General features: G+C 58.5%; 1 protein-coding gene across 2 annotated transcripts in view; it reads right to left on the minus strand.

Moving 5' to 3' along the window:
- Positions 1-15,042, minus strand: part of FRMPD3 (FERM and PDZ domain containing 3) — a 58,844-nt gene that overhangs the window by 19,038 nt on the left and 24,764 nt on the right. The window contains exons 2-12 of one of the 2 annotated variants that reach the window (XM_063416743.1): positions 11,280-11,442; positions 10,953-11,055; positions 10,546-10,591; positions 9,194-9,298; positions 8,113-8,220; positions 7,325-7,456; positions 6,699-6,818; positions 6,444-6,580; positions 5,587-5,710; positions 4,879-4,968; positions 3,404-3,583 (exon numbers count right to left, since the gene is read on the minus strand). In XM_063416743.1, the coding sequence (XP_063272813.1) occupies positions 3,404-3,583; positions 4,879-4,968; positions 5,587-5,710; positions 6,444-6,580; positions 6,699-6,818; positions 7,325-7,456; positions 8,113-8,220; positions 9,194-9,298; positions 10,546-10,591; positions 10,953-11,055; positions 11,280-11,430 (1,296 nt within the window). In that variant the 5' untranslated portion in view covers positions 11,431-11,442. The remainder of the gene's footprint in view (positions 1-3,403; positions 3,584-4,878; positions 4,969-5,586; positions 5,711-6,443; positions 6,581-6,698; positions 6,819-7,324; positions 7,457-8,112; positions 8,221-9,193; positions 9,299-10,545; positions 10,592-10,952; positions 11,056-11,279; positions 11,443-15,042) is intronic. The other variant, XM_063416745.1, reaches the window with a different exon arrangement.

The following is a 15,042-nucleotide window of genomic DNA, read 5'->3' on the forward strand; positions in this document are numbered from 1 at the left end:
AAAGCTCCAAAACAAACCAATTAACCACCTAGTGAATAATTCATAAGACAAACAGTATTTCTTTTCCACCCGAAATAAATGCAAATGGTTTATGATCTCCTCAAGCCTGTTTGTCACCTGAAAATCTCCCCCAGCTCCTTCCTGGCAGGTGAGTTTGGGCTGTGGTTGCAGGTCAGCAGCAGCTGAGGATGTCTGGACTGTGCTGGCTGGTTTGCTCAGGGTGTTCAGACCTCCCAGCTGAGGGCTGCCCCATGACCTGACCCTTTTATTAACCCATCATTTTAACTACACTTAGAAATTCGAGATGGTCTTTCTGCACAAACCCCTAACCCATCACTGACCATCTGTGTTTCCACAGTAACTCAGTGAGCACCTCCTACTCCAGATTCAGGCTGGGAGCTGCCCCAGCACCAGCATCCCTGACAGCAGCAGTGCCAGGCATCAGGGTGAAACAGCCCAGGGGGACATCCCCTCCTACACTGCAATCCACGGAGCTCTGACAGCCTCCAGGGGTGACACGGATTTGACAGGTCCCCAGAGCACTCAGGACATTACTTTGAGCCCTCTAATGGTTTGCAGCTCACAGCAGAAACTGATTGATTTGCAACCCGGGGCTTTAGCCAGTGACACGTTCAGTGCAATAGAATAATTGCAGAGAGCAGATTAGCACTGTGAGGTAATGATCTTTTTGCCTGCTTTTCTTAGCCTGCCTCATCCATCGCTGTCCTGCGTAGGATTAGCATATGCCTCATTTTGGAGCAGACATTCTGCCTTTAAAACCCAGCCCTTCGGATAATGCCTAAATGAAGACAGATAACAGCAGCCTCTGCCCTGGCATGGTGCTGAGATCCATAAATGGGGTGCTTGCTGCACTCCAGGCAGGCAGGGGGGCTTCTGGTGGCCAGAGGCAGCTGCCTTGAGTTTCTCATGGAGATAAACCATCGTGCATGTGGGCTGCTCGCAGGGGGTGTGGGAGCTGGCTTACTCCAGTGAGCTGGCCCTTCTCCAGCCTTTGGGGGGCTGGATAGCAGGGTCACAGGAGAAGGAAAGGGCTGGTGGAGGTCCAGAGTGGATTTCTGCAGCGGGGAATGGCTGGGGAGAGCAGTGCTGCGGGATCCACGCGGACAAGCTGCGTGGGAATTGCCACCTAATTCCGAGCAGATGGATGCCAGCATCACCTAAGCCTCCAGAGCATCTGTCCCTCCTGTGGCCAGCCTGTGCTGGGGGGAACAGTGCTCCCTTCCACAGCAGGGAGGGGACAGCAGCACCCCAAGAGCTCAGTGCCATGGTGACAGTGGGGACAGCCGTGCTCAGAGCACTCACAGTGAGCCACGAGCAGAAACAGGGTCATGACCAGCCTATTATTAATGCATTAATATGGTGATTTTATACACACAAATGTGAGGGGCGTGGGCAGCAGGAGGAACCAGCAGGGTTACTCGTGGTGTAGGCAATATCCCCTGGTTATTCCTGCTCCGTAAGGAGTAAATTGAGGGAGGAGTAAATTCCTGCACAGCCCAGGCAGCTGGAGGGGCTGGGCAAGGAGGGCTTCCACCTGCCCGGGCTGCAGCAGGGGAGGCTGAGGGCTTTGAAGGGTTAGGACAGGCACAGCAGGACCCCAAGGCTTTAACTTCACAACTGACCTCGGTGGGATGCAGAAGAGGGAATGTTAAAAATGTTACAGTTGACCAAATACCCACTGAATTAGGAATGCAAAAAAAAAAAAAAGAGGCTTTGTCGATGAGGCTGTGGAGGGGAGAGCTGAAGCAGAGGGGATGAGGATTAACACAGCTCTGGCACAGGCTGCTGGGGTGTTACTGCAGGTTAGCAGAGCTGCTGGACCAGGCACAGCAACAGCAGGAAAACAGACTTGGAGGAATTAATGAGCCAGGAGGGAGAAAGTGCTAAAATCCACCAGGACAGGAGGCAGCAGGAGAATCCTGAACAAATCCACCACGATTACATCTGTGAGACTCTGACACAGTGCAAAGGAAGGGCTGTGGAGAGGGCTGAGGCTTTGGGACTGCAGGAGGTGGAACACAGAGACAGCTGGCAAAGCAGCTCAGCTTCATCAGTCTCGGGGGAAAAGGGATGAATGCAGAGGCAGGAAAGCTGCCCCACAGCCAAATGCTGCGAGGGGTTGTGCAGATACACCTGTGCAGCAGCACCTGCATGCCCCACAGAGCCCTGGCCCCGCTGTGCCAGTCCCTGCCAAGTACTGCTCCTGACTAATCAACTCCAAACTCAATCCTAGCTCTGTCCTCTTGATTCAAAGTGGGAGGAGAGGAGAAGACGAGGCTTGGCATTTATCTGTGAGGTCTCTGCCTCTCAGCTGTCCTTCCCCAAGGGGCAGGGAGGCAGTGACACCGAGGATGCCCTGGAGACACACACAGATATCTGCCTTTAAGTCTGTCAGGGATGTGTCCCAGCTTGATAAAAACCCGAGCAAAGGCCAAGGGAAGATCTCTTAGGATCTTGTGGCTGCTGCACTGGACACCAAAGGAGTAAATAAAGATTTTACTGTTCTGCTGACACTTTTCCTGGAGGGTTTGGGACCCGTGAGGGGTGAGGAGGGGTGGCAGGGCTGGACCACAGGGATTGAGTATCAGAACCAGCACTGCACTGCACACCAGCAGGAGATGGGGGATGATAACACACAGGCTCAGGAGGGTGTGCCAAGGAGGGCTCTGGGGGCTGAAGGGGAGGGTAGTGGGGGCAACCTGGCAAGATACTACTGGGCCAAGGACACACAGTCATCTGTGCTCACACTCAGCCTGACACCCCTTCCCACCATTTCCACTTCACTCAACAATCCTGCCTGGCTTGACAAGTTCCACAAGTGCCACTAATGCATGAAACCTCCCAGTCCTTTCCAGTGGCTGCAGCCAGCCCAGGTATGGCCGTGCACTGCTCCTCTCCAGCCCTGAGCAGAGGTGAGGTGCTGTCCTGCCTCAAAGGGTCCTGCTACCTGCCTGGCCAGTGTCACCCCCATCTGCCCCGAGGACCCTGCTTGAACCATTAGGAAGGTGTTTGGGTCATGGCAAGAAAGCCACCACGCCTGCCCTGTGGCCCTGGGTCATGGCCAGAAGGTCACCATGCCTGCCCTGTGGCCCTGGGTCATGGCCAGAAGGTCACCATGCCTGCCCTGTGGCCCTGGGTCATGGCCAGAAGGTCACCATGCCTGCCCTGTGGCCCTCAGCAGCAATCCCTGCCCGTGTGGCACAAGGAGTCAGACCAGCAGGGGAGATGCTGCAAACCCCGGTGTGGAAGGTGTTTTGGGGTCTCTTTGGAATCCCCAAGCAGACTGACCAGCGCACAGCTGAGTCCTGAATCCCCTCAAAGGCTGGCCCCAAACCCCAACCCCCTCTCCTCCCCTCTCTGCCCCCACGGTGCCCGTGCCTACCTTGGCATCCAGGATGCTCGTCTCCACCCGGGCCACGCCCTGGTTCTCCCGGAACAGCTGGATCTTGCTGACCTTGCTGAACTCTGACAGCACCGTGGTGAGGTTGGTCTTCAGGTCGATGACGTGGCTGATGCCGTGCCGGGGCCCCACCAGCAGGGTGGTGGCTGGCTGCTTCTCGTCCTGCTGGCACAACGGGGGAGAGACACACACAGGGCTGAGCAAACACACCCCAGGGTGGCACAGGCTGCCCCTGCATCCCTCCATGGAGCCAAGCCTCAATGCCTGCAGCTTGGGCAGGTCCAGGAGGGCTCTCGTAGAGCAGCAGGTAAGGCTGGTGCCATCAGCCTGCCTCCCTGAGCCCCTCTGCGGGGCTGGGAGTGGTGTGCAGGATGCCAGGGCTGTTTAAAAGTAAAGCTCTGAGCCGAATGTCCACATGAAATATTCAGGCTCACTGGTGTTACTACACTGAATAAGTGTGTTACAAATCTATCTGATCTGACATTGCCTCCGAGAGAACGAAGAAAAGGAGGCAGTGAATGTATTTCAGAAAAGAAGAAAGAGTAAAACCTTGACTGGAAATTGGGATGTTTCTTGCCCTGGTCTGAAAGGATGCTTCCAGCCAGGCATGGAAGGGAGGAGAAGATGGGCAGCTCATTGCAGAAGATAATAAAGGAATACTTTTTACCACTTCAACCCAGTTCAACACACAGGCTGGCTCAGAGGCATTGCTTTGGTGTCAGAGAGGGAAAAAAATGCTGTCTACTGAGGCAGTGTCAGGAGCAGGCTGTGACTGCTCTGCCATGGCACAGCTGATTTCCTGCAGGCACCCTTTGAGCTGTGAGGTGAGGGGCAGAGCAGACCAAAGGCTGCCAGAGTGGGCAAAGCACGGGAAGCCAGGGAAGTGCTGAGACCACGGGAAGGGTGGCAGAGAGGTGACACCCACATGGGGACTGACCTCTGGGTGGGAGGTGGAGGGACAGGGGTGAAGGGGTGAGCCAGGCAGTGGGGAGCCCTTGTGGGAGGCTTTCCTCCTGCTGAGGTGGTTTGGGTGAGCAGCAGAGGTGAAGGATGGCTGTGGCAGTGATCAGGCACCTGTGACAGGGGCAGCCAGGGCTGTGTGGGCAAGCAGGGAACACAGTGCCCTTTGCCAGGAGCTGCCCTCCTCCAGGATGGATGGCAGGATGTGCCAGGGCACAATCAAGCTACAAACACATGCCTGAAACTGCTCCAGCCTCACTGAACAGGTCATCTCGCTGCCCCACAGGCTGGCAAGAACAGAGCAGATGTGACCCTGCAGACCTGAAAATCCAACCCACTGACAGCAGAGACCCTAAAAGCTTTTCTGGGTGGGCTTGGAGCTCATTGGGGCAGAGCAAGAGACTGAGGGGAGTGATTTCTGTGGGAGCCACACGTCCCCTGTCCCCCAGCACACAGTCAGGAGCAGGCACCGCCCAGCCCAGCCGGAATTACCGTACCAGTCCCACCGTGTTGAAGAGAACCCCAGCAAAGGTCGGCAGCTCGTTCAGGATCCTCAGGTACTGCAGCTTTGCCTGGGCTGTGGAGACCTGAGGGAACACCACGCAGGAGGATCACCATCAGCACAGGGGGGAGAGATGCAGGAGGCTGGGCAGACTGGGGGGCTCTCGAGTAGGGGTGCACAGCAAGTTGTGAGGCAGCTCTGGGCATGGGCTGTGCTGGCAGGGTCTGAGCTGTGGGTGAGGGGGGTCTCACCTCCCCTGCCACCCTGGGCAGCTGCTGAGAGGTAACTCAGAGCAGAGGCACGGCCAGGAAGGAGCCCCAGTGCTTGATGTATAACCCCCCTGAGATGTACAACCCTCCCTCCCTGGGGAGCTGTGAGGGCTGCAGGCACCAAGGCAAAGGCTCAGCAGCCGCCTCCAGAGCTCTGCAAGCCCAGAAGCAGCGATAACAATGAACTGATGAGTGCCACTTCAGCCAAGCCTCAGCTGATCTCAGCCCTGATCCTCGCTGCACTCCCTGCAATCCAGATCAGGTCTTGAAAGCAGATTCAGAAGAGGGAATATCTACTTGGCTGTCTGGGCTTTGTCTCCCATTGCAGGGGATTTAATTACAAGAGTCCCCAAGCACATGGGGACAACAGGCTGGGGTGGAGGGCAGGGTGCCACCCCCCAGCCCTAAACAGGGACTGAGTGGGCTGGGCTCACCTTGGCACCGCCAGGCTGGTGCTGGTGGGCTTTGAGCTGCTGCGAGAGGGATTTCCGGAGGCTCTTCTCTTTGATGAGCTGCAGGAGCGAGGGGGGCAGGAAGGGCTCCAGACCCCACTCCTTCCTGTGGGGAGGGAAGCCTGCATGAGCTGCCGGGTGGGAGACACTGCCAGGGGGCAGAGAGGGACAGAAAACTGTCCCAGAGCATCCTCTTGCCGTCAGAGGGAGCTGGAGCCACACCAGCACTGCCTTGGTGCCACAACCAGAGCAGCAGCAGCCCCCAGCTCGGGTCCCCAAGGGGAGGGACCCCAGGCTGGTGACACTGAACAGCAGTGCCACGCTCTGCAGCAGACCCCAGCTTCCACTCACCTTCATGTAAGCTTAGGGGATGCAGGGCAAATTCCCAAACCTCTTTTGGGGTCTTCTGGAGGGTTCCCCTCCCTCCTTCCTCCCTCTGCCGACTGGGCAAGGCCAGCCTGCATAGATAGGCTGGGTTTAGGTCCCCCAGGAGCCACAGGAGGGCTGAGCCAGCACTGCACAGCTTGGTGACAGGCTGAGATTACACAGCCACATCTCCTTGTCTCGGATGCAAGCAGAGAATCAGCCCAGGTTCCCATGGAAATGGTCCTGGGCTCACAGCAAACATCCCCAGCCCTGGCTGCTGCTTGCAGGTGTCAGAGTGAGGGGCTCTGACACAGCCCCGTGGTGGGACCAGGGGCTGGCTGTCACTGCTGCCAGGGGGGCTCTCAGAGCACCTCATGCCCCACACCCCAAAACGTTGCTGTGACATGGGTACACAGGGAAGGGACAACACATGAGGGCTGTGTGGGTGCCTGGAGACAGGGAGGAGGACTCACTCCACGTTCTTGAGGGAGACCTTCTGGCTGGGGCGGGTGGCTGAGACAGTGATGTAGATGTGGAGGGCAGCCAGCCCCAGCAGCATCTCGGGCTTGGGGTCTGTGCCGAAGCGCTCTCTGATCACGTCGTTGCGGCTCTGTGGGATGGAGAAGAGCTGTCCTCAGCCAGCCACAGGGACAGGGCACTGCCACCCGAGGGCTGCACAGCCTTGGCAGGCGTGTGGGCCACGAGCACCGGCAGCTGCCAGCCCCTACCTGGATGTACAGGTACTCGAAAGCTGCGGGGTCCCGGCGCAGCAGCTCCGCCGGGTCCTTGGGGAAGAAGCTCACACGGAAGAGACATCTCATGCCGTGGTAGTGTGTTCTCTGCACAACCTGTGGCACGGGCAGAGGGGAGCAGTGAGCCCAGGAACCACTGGCTGCAGGGCACGAGATGCCCTCTCCTCTTTGATTTCTCCCCTGCATGCACCCCCTTTCATCCCAGCCTTTCTTGGGGTGACAGCCTTGCCTGGTGCTGTAGGGTTTGTGCCACTCAGGCAAAGGTGTGTTCCATGATCCCCACTTTATCCCTGGTCCTGTACAGCACCAGCTTAGTGGCTCTCCCAGCCAAGGGAGCTCATGAGTGCTCTCTGCAGCTGCCCAGGCTGGAGGATTGAGCAGCTCCGTGGTGCTGTCAGTGTGGGATGGATACAACCCTGGCTGTCTCCCTCTTTGGCCACCCTTTTCACCCCTGAGCCTGCAGGACCATGGCAAGGAGAGGCAGGGAGAGGCTGTGTCACCCCACGATCCCAGCCAAGCCCCACACTGAGGGAGGAAGAGGCTCTCTGTGCCCAGCCCCTCCTCTCGGCCATCCCAACCCCCTCCCACACCCAGCAGCTTACGTGGGCCAGGGGCTGCTTGTCCTGGAGCAGCAGGAAGCGGTGGCTCTGCTCCGGGCTGGAATACTCCAGGACCAGGGCAAAGTGCTCGATGTGTCTCAGCGCCAGGCGGTCCTGCAATGTCACCATCACGTCCTGCAAATGCCACGGACAGCCTTGGGTGCCAGGCACTGGCTGCTTCCTCAGGGGGAGCCGGGACCTCACTGAGAGCACACCCTTCCCTGGCTATCAGGGCCATGCCAGGATGAGGCTCAGAGGGTGCACAGGACTTTGAAAGGTCACTGAGTTGTGGGTGAGGGGGGTCTCCACTCCCCTGCCATCCTGGGTGGCTGTTGGGAGGTAACTCAGAGCAGAGGCACAGCCAGGAAGGAGCCCCAGTGCTTCATGTATAACCCCCTCTCAGAGCCTTCAGAGGAAGCCTTTCAGACCTTTCAGAGCCTTTCAGAGGACAGTGACCAGCAGCCAGAGCCCCAGCATTGGGGTTAACACCGTGGTGGTGCTGAGGGAGCTGCCCCTGGCAGGGGGCTGGCAGCAGCACCCACCCTGCAGGGTGGCTCACAGCAAGGAGAGCAGGCAGAAGAGGCAGAGAGGCAGCAAACGCCCATCCCTGCCAGCTGCAGAGCGTGCTGCCTGGGGAGCAGACACGCCATCCATCACACCACGGCTGCTCACAGCCAGCCCAGCACTGCTGAGGGGTTCCTGCATGGGAAGCAGGAGAGGAAAAATGGATTGGGCAGGTGGGAGGAGAGGAGTGGCACGGTGCTGTTGTGGGGGGGATAGGAGGGGCTCACCTTCACAGTGGTTCGGCCATCGAACGTGAAGGATTTGATCTGCCCGTTCTCCAGGAAAACCTTCAGCACGTTGGGAATGAGGAGAAGAGCTTCTTTCTTCAACATGTCCTGGCATGTGGGGCCGGCAAAGGGGGAGGTGAGGAGGGTGGGGGGCACGGAGAGATGGAGGGAGGGTGGGGACAGAGACAGTGTCAGTGATGGAGCACTCCTGCATCCCCTGCTGCTCGAGGCTTTTGTGCTGAGAGGCACATTTCCCCTGAAAACCCAGCAGTCCCTTGAGCCATCGAGAAGCACAGAACTGAGGCAATTCCGAGCTGCCTGACAGACTCAGCTCCCAGCAGCTACAGGGGGAACAGAGCATCCTGCTCTGTCCAGCACATCCCAGGGCCCACGCCTGGCAGCCTGTCCCGCTGCCCAGCTGGTGTCCCAGAGGGGAGGGAGCTCAGAGCTGACCCCTCTTTCCTGACCCTTACCCCAAGCCTATCCCCCCTCAGCCCTGCACATCCCCCCTGCAGGAAGTTGGGAGAAGGCTGATTTTATTTGGTGAGAAGCATTTCAATCAGATAATTACCTAATTGATTTTGCTTAAAAATAGAAAGTGCTAGAAGCGCTTTACAAGGGTTTTTTCACTTTTGTTTTGTTGTTGATAAAACCTTCCTGCAATTAAGAGATAAAAGCACTGGGCTGGAACTCTTCAGCCTCCGCAGCCATTCAGCAGTGCCCTGGTCACCCTGCCCCACATACAGGCACTCCAAAGATTTTGGGATCAGGCTGGAAGCCACAGATCTTCCTTAGGGCAGGCACTGGCATTGCTTGGATGCCTCCCCTGGGGGACTCAGTTGAGACCAGGTTTCTAAGGCCAGTTTTGGTGGCTCCTTCAGAAGGACAGGGGGAGGACCACAGAAAGTCCCCAACGCACTGACTGTGCCCAAGGGTATCTGTCCTGTGGCCACACAGCTGCTCCCACCTTCAGAGCCCAAATCAGGGAAGAGGAGCCCTGTGGCCCCAAACCAGCTCACACCCCGTGGCCCTGGGGACACCTGGAGGGGCTGGAACCCAGAGGAAGGAGGGCAGGACTTACTGGGTCTGTCTCGCCGACGGTCACCTGCTCTGAAAACCGGACCTTGGCCGGGTTGGACCTTAGCTTCGCCTTCTTGGCTGCGCTGATGAAAGCAGATTTGGGAGACTGCAAAGAGAGCACTGGGTAAATCACCAGCCATGGAGCCATGGTGTGGGGAAAGGCAGGCATGGAAACCCCTCTGGAGCCAGCGTGATGATGGGGAGCGGGCAGCAAACCATGAAATGGGGAGGGGGGAAAGCAAATCCCCTTGACTGTGGTTACACAGCACTGCAGGCAGGGCCAGAAGGATGAGCAGCAGCCCCTGGAGTCACAGCAGCAGTGTGGCAGGGAGGCTGCACCCCAGGGAGTGCCTGGCACCCCTTGTGCAGGCTGAGCTCCAGCAGGTCTCAGCCAGGTCTTGCTTGGAGGCACTGGCACCAGTGGGATGAGAGAGATTAACCCCTTGCACGGGGGTTTGCAGCCCCAGGGAGATGACAGGACCCCGGGCATCCCTGCTGGATGTTCTGGAGGCAGTGCCTGCACATATCCAGCACAGAGAGGGTCGTGCCACAGAGCTGTGTGTGTCTGATGGTGCCAGAGCAGCTGAGCCGCCTGTCCTGGCTGGCAGCCATAACGGGCCAGGAGGAAAAAACCTTTTTTGGAGGGTGGCACACACCCTCTGCTCCTGCCACAGCAGCGTTGGGTGGGGGCATCTCCTTCCCGGAGAGGGGGGGAGCACAGGGGAGCTCTCACACCTCTCTCCTTGCCCAGCATCAAAGACCTGGTGATGCACAAACAGTGCCTTGGGTGTGACAGCTTGGTGTGCCCCAGTGCCACGGGCACCGAGCCCTGGTGGCTGCAGCATCCCCAGCCCTCCTGCAGCATCCCCAGCCCTCCTGCAGCATCCCCAGCCCTCCTGCAGCATCCCCAGCCCTCCTGCAGCATCCCCAGCCCTCCTGCAGCATCCCCAGCCCTCCTGCAGCATTCCCAGCCCTCCTGCAGCCTGGCCCCCTCAGCTCCCCGGGGTCTCCCAGGCCAGCAGTGACCCCTCCCTGCCACCTCTGGGTTACTCCATCAGACACACATGATGTCCTCAGCAAACCGTATGGCTTTGGGAATATTTTTCCTCCCTCCCTGCTGGTGACAAGGACGGGGAGGTGGCTGCAGTGCCCAGTGACCCCCTGAGGGGCCATGGCAGCTCTCAGACCCGACAGCTTGGAAGAGCCTTGGGCCGGTGGGATGTGGGTCCAACAAATCAGCTGAGCTGCCTGAGTCCTCTCGCAGGGTCTCCAGGGACCCCGCCTCGGTCTCCAGAAGGGCTTTTCCCCCCTGTCCTGGCTCCCCTGGAGCTGGCCAGGCCCTGCCAGTCTCACCTGGTGGGTGTGTAGGACCGTGAGGATGATGAAGTCCTTGGCCTTCCTGTGACAGAAAGGAGAAATGAAGATGGATGGGACCTTAAGGCGATGGACCTCGACATGTGCAACTGGCTACCGAGAGAGAGCACATCCCACCCGTCCCAGCCCCGTGGTGGCCAGGACCTCTGTGGGCTCCTTGTGGTGCTTGAAACGTGGCTGAGGACACTCTCCCACTTCTTGGCCAGCTGGGAATGGCTATGGCACTTGCTCCAAGCGACTCCCCCTGCTCAGGCTGAGAATTCCCCACCCCAGCAGTGACCACTGGTGATGTGGGTGTGCGCTGACACCCCAAGGCTTTGGTACAGGCACAGCAGCCTGGCGTGAGCCCCTCCCCAGAGGTGAGGAGGGACAAGTGTTGTCCTCACCTGACAAGCTCGATGAATCTCTCTCTGGGGGCTTCACTCACATCCTCATCGTTGATGGCCAAGATCTGATCTCCTGGCAGGAGTTTATCCTCAGAGGGGCCGCCTGCCAGGAGAGAGGGTCAGGGCCAACCCAGGCATCCTGGAGCTGCGGGGTGGAGGGGAAACAGGAGGGTCCCAAGCATCCCCGAAGCATTTTCCCACGTGTGTGGCTGTGGAGGACACCCTGCAGGCCCGCCAGAGGGGACAGGAGAGCACAGGAGCCCGGGGAGGGGAAGCTGTGTCCCCTGGCACGCTGCAGCTGTGTCCAGGGCCACCCCCACACCCTACCTGCTGCCACTGACCGCACCACCACCGGCCGCTCGCTGCCAGCCACGAAGCCGAATCCGTAGAGGGGGTGGCGCTGGACCGTCACCTGTCGGAGCGTGTCCGAAGGCAGCTGCCCACATTCCATATCATCGCCACCGCGCTCCTCCGGCATCACATGGCTGCGCTGCAATCACAGGGACACGGCTGTCACCACAGCTGGCCTGCAGTGCTGCTGGGCCCTGCCCGGGACGGCCACAGTGCTCCCGTGCAGAACAGCACTGCTCGGTGCCCGTCACTGCCACAGCAGCTCAGGCAGGGGACAGCCCTGGAGATGCCACCAAGGGTGAATCACACTGTCCTCTCCAGCACTCACTGCCCCAGCACTGCCCTTCCTTAGATGGGAGATGTGTGTGGGGTGAGCTGCTGTGGTGTGGCTCTGGCCACCCCTGAGGGTCACAGGGGAGACAGCGGCCCTGGCACAGCCAGAGAGCTCTCTCTGCCATTCTGCAGAGCTTTAAGAGCAAACTCAAGGCTTGGCTCATTCATGTTGTGTAACATGGCTCAACAATATCAGAGATAAGTGAAAACAACTTTAGCCAGTCTAAAAACTGGGATTAAGGCAGGCTCAGCTGTGCTGCTACAACCAAATCTCCATCATCAGCCCAGGGGCTCCTTGGAGTGGAGACAACCAGAAGATGGGGAGATCCAGCCCAGGGCAAGGTTGTGTCAAAGCTGTCCTTGGCACCCCAGAGCAATGCCAGCCGTGGCTCCAGGCTGTGAGCCTGCTCTGGGGAGCAATTCCAGCACCACGGGATGGCTGTGGGGCACAGCACAGATGGCAACACACACAGCCCAGCCAGAAAAACAAAGTGGTGAACGTGCTGTTGTTTCTGTGCTGCTCGCTGCTTGTTCCTGTCCAGACTATTTAGTCTATTTAAAAGAGATCCTTCCTGGCCTTTTGACAGCACAGTGATTGTTCCATCTCCTATCAGTTTAGGGTTTGATGCATCATCCATCTAATACTATCTGTCTGCATTTCTGACACCCCCACCCGCTCCCAGCGCTGCATTTGGCACCAGCTGCAGAGCCAAGAGGGACAGCACATGGGGCTGGAGGGGACAGGAGCTCCTGGCACACCAGCACACACAGCTCGGGCCTTGAGGACATCACTGTCAGCAAAGACAGCCCTGATCCCCAGGTAACCACCCAAAATCCTCTAAGGGAGGATGCCACATCTGCCATGGGAGCCAGGAGAGCTCGCAGCTCCAGAGGAGTGTGCCCAGGGCCAGGGGTGAGCTGTGCTCTGTGCTGATGGGGTGTCACCCACATCTGCCATGGGAGCCAGGAGAGCTCCAGGGGAGTTGTGCCCAGGGTCAGGGGTGAGCTGTGCTCTCAGGGCTGAGCTGTGCTCTGTGCTGATGGGGTGTCACCACAGCCGGGTGACCCATTCCCAGCCCCCAGCCGGATGGGTGCTCCTGGCTTTCCCCTCCCGCATGGCTGGAGGAGAAAACAGTGAGCCTGGGGAAGGGAGCTGGTGAGGAGCAGCAGGGTCTGGACACCCCCTGAGCTCGGGAAGTGCTCACCCATCCTTGCTGGCAGCAGGAGCAGAGCCAGCTCCACGGCCAGGAGAGTGCAGCTGCGGGGAGGCACAGGCGAGCCCATCTCCCCAGCGACTGTCTCTGCGCCGCCTCATTAGCTGCTCTGCTACTCCCATGAGCATTTAAAAGAACAACAGTAACAACCACAACAAAGAGAATCACGCGATTCAACCAATTTTCTCAAACAATCGTTATCCGAGGCCATTGTGTGCCGCTGAAAAGGGGCTGAATGCAGCACTGCGTCTCCGCACGCCTGGCATGGCCAGGGACAGGAGCTGGCTGCCACAGGACAGCAGTCACCGAGCTGCTGGCATCCCGGGGGACCCTCCTTTCATCCCAGCCCTGCTGCCCACAGCAGTTCCAGCCCCTCCATCCACAAGCCCCCGCAGCAGAGGGACGCGGGGATGAGCAGCGGGGCTGGGATGCCTCGGAGATGTGGCTGAGCTCAGTGCCACGGCTCCGGGGAAACAGAGGCAGGGGTTTGCTCACCAAGCCACAGCAAAGTGAGGGGTGATTCCCAGCCCAGCGCTGCCCAGTTGTGGCCCCAGATCTGTTCCTGTGTGTGCAATCGGTGTCACCCTCTCTCCTTGCCCAGGGAACCACAGCCGGTGACCGGTGACCGCCCAGGGACCAGGGACAGCAGCCCCGAAATTACCATCAGAATTGGTTAGCCCGGAAATCTTGGCAGCTTTAACACACAAAAGGGAAGGAAAGCACACCTCACTTCAGCCTCAACCAGCCTGCCATCCAGCATCAAAGGGAAGAGGGGAATAAAGAGGTGGATACTGACAATAAAAACTCCTTTACCGGCCTCTTAAGCTGCTCCTCTCCTGATAAGACTTGGATGCTGCAGAAGCATTACCAGGAAATTAAATAAAAGTGGACGAGCGTCCTGGTAAGCAGGACTTATCCGCTCCTGGAGAAGCAATAATGTGCTCAGCAGCAGGTACAACATCCCTCTCCAGGCTGTGGCTCTGAGCGCCCTTCCTGCGGCAGCACTGCCATGCCGGGCTTGGGATTAACGTGTGCTCAGCCCGGACCAGAGAGAGAGAGAGCAGGGAAAATCAGCAGCAGCAGTGGGTGAGGTGATTCTCTCCCTCACACAGGTAATTGGCTGCACCCCAGGAGCCATCGCTTCTCTGGAGCCTGATATTTTTGTGTTTCTTCTTTTAATTTCTGGGCGGAGAGCTGCGCTGGGCTGCAAGGCTCACGGCCTCGCTCTTGCAGCAGGGAGCCGAGGATATGGAACAACTCCTGGAGCTCAGCAGCTCTGGTGCCATCAGCAGCACCCAAATCCAGCCTCACCCTGGGGCCACACTGCTTGGGGAACACCTTGGTGGGCACAGACCAGCACTGGCCCCATCCCACTGCAGGGAGCAGAGGGCTGTTTTTGTGTCCTTACACCCTGCCTGTGTCCTTACCTGCCTGCTGCCCACCCTTAGCCCAAGAGCCTGCCCTGCATCCCCTTGTGTCCTCGGGGACCACAGTGACACAATGCCACCGAGGTTCAATGCCACCGAGGCTCAAAGTCATTGGGAAACAGCTCAGCACAAAGTTTTTAAAAGGATTTATCAGGGAAAACCTCTCTGTGCCCAGCAGGAGCCCACCACACACGTACCCCTGTGGGAGCACCTGGCTCTTCACAGCGTCTTGACTGTGGCATGGAGATATCCCACTGCTGAGGCTGGGACACTCACCTGCCGTGCTCAGAGCTGACACTGATCCTGTCACACTCTGCCACCCAAGGTAAGAGGGACATCAGCTCGGTGCAGTCACTGCCCCTCACGATACACTCACAGCCAAGGGATGTCCTTCAGCTCCCTGAGCCCCTCAGACCTCCCTGCCACGGCACAGGGCTGAACACAGAGCCCTCATCCCCCCCAAACAGATAAAGGCAGAACAGGAGTTACTCCAAAAGCTGACGCATACATTTTTAATTTCCTACCGCAATAAATCTCTGCTCCCTCTGAGGACTGATTTTCTGCCTTTGCTCTTAATGCTGACTGGCCATCTGCCACCAAAGCGAGCCTGTACCACCTGCCTGGGAGGAACGATGGTCTCCATCCTCCCAGGACACTCACACCATTCCCAACTGCCTGTAAACAAGTGGCACCAGCTAAAAACACTCGGTGCAGCTGAAGAAGGGCTCACAGGATGGGGAATGGCTATGGGAAGGTCTCGCCCCT

This window comes from Prinia subflava, chromosome 20 (genome assembly GCF_021018805.1).
Source record: "Prinia subflava isolate CZ2003 ecotype Zambia chromosome 20, Cam_Psub_1.2, whole genome shotgun sequence".
Lineage (NCBI taxonomy): Eukaryota > Metazoa > Chordata > Aves > Passeriformes > Cisticolidae > Prinia > Prinia subflava.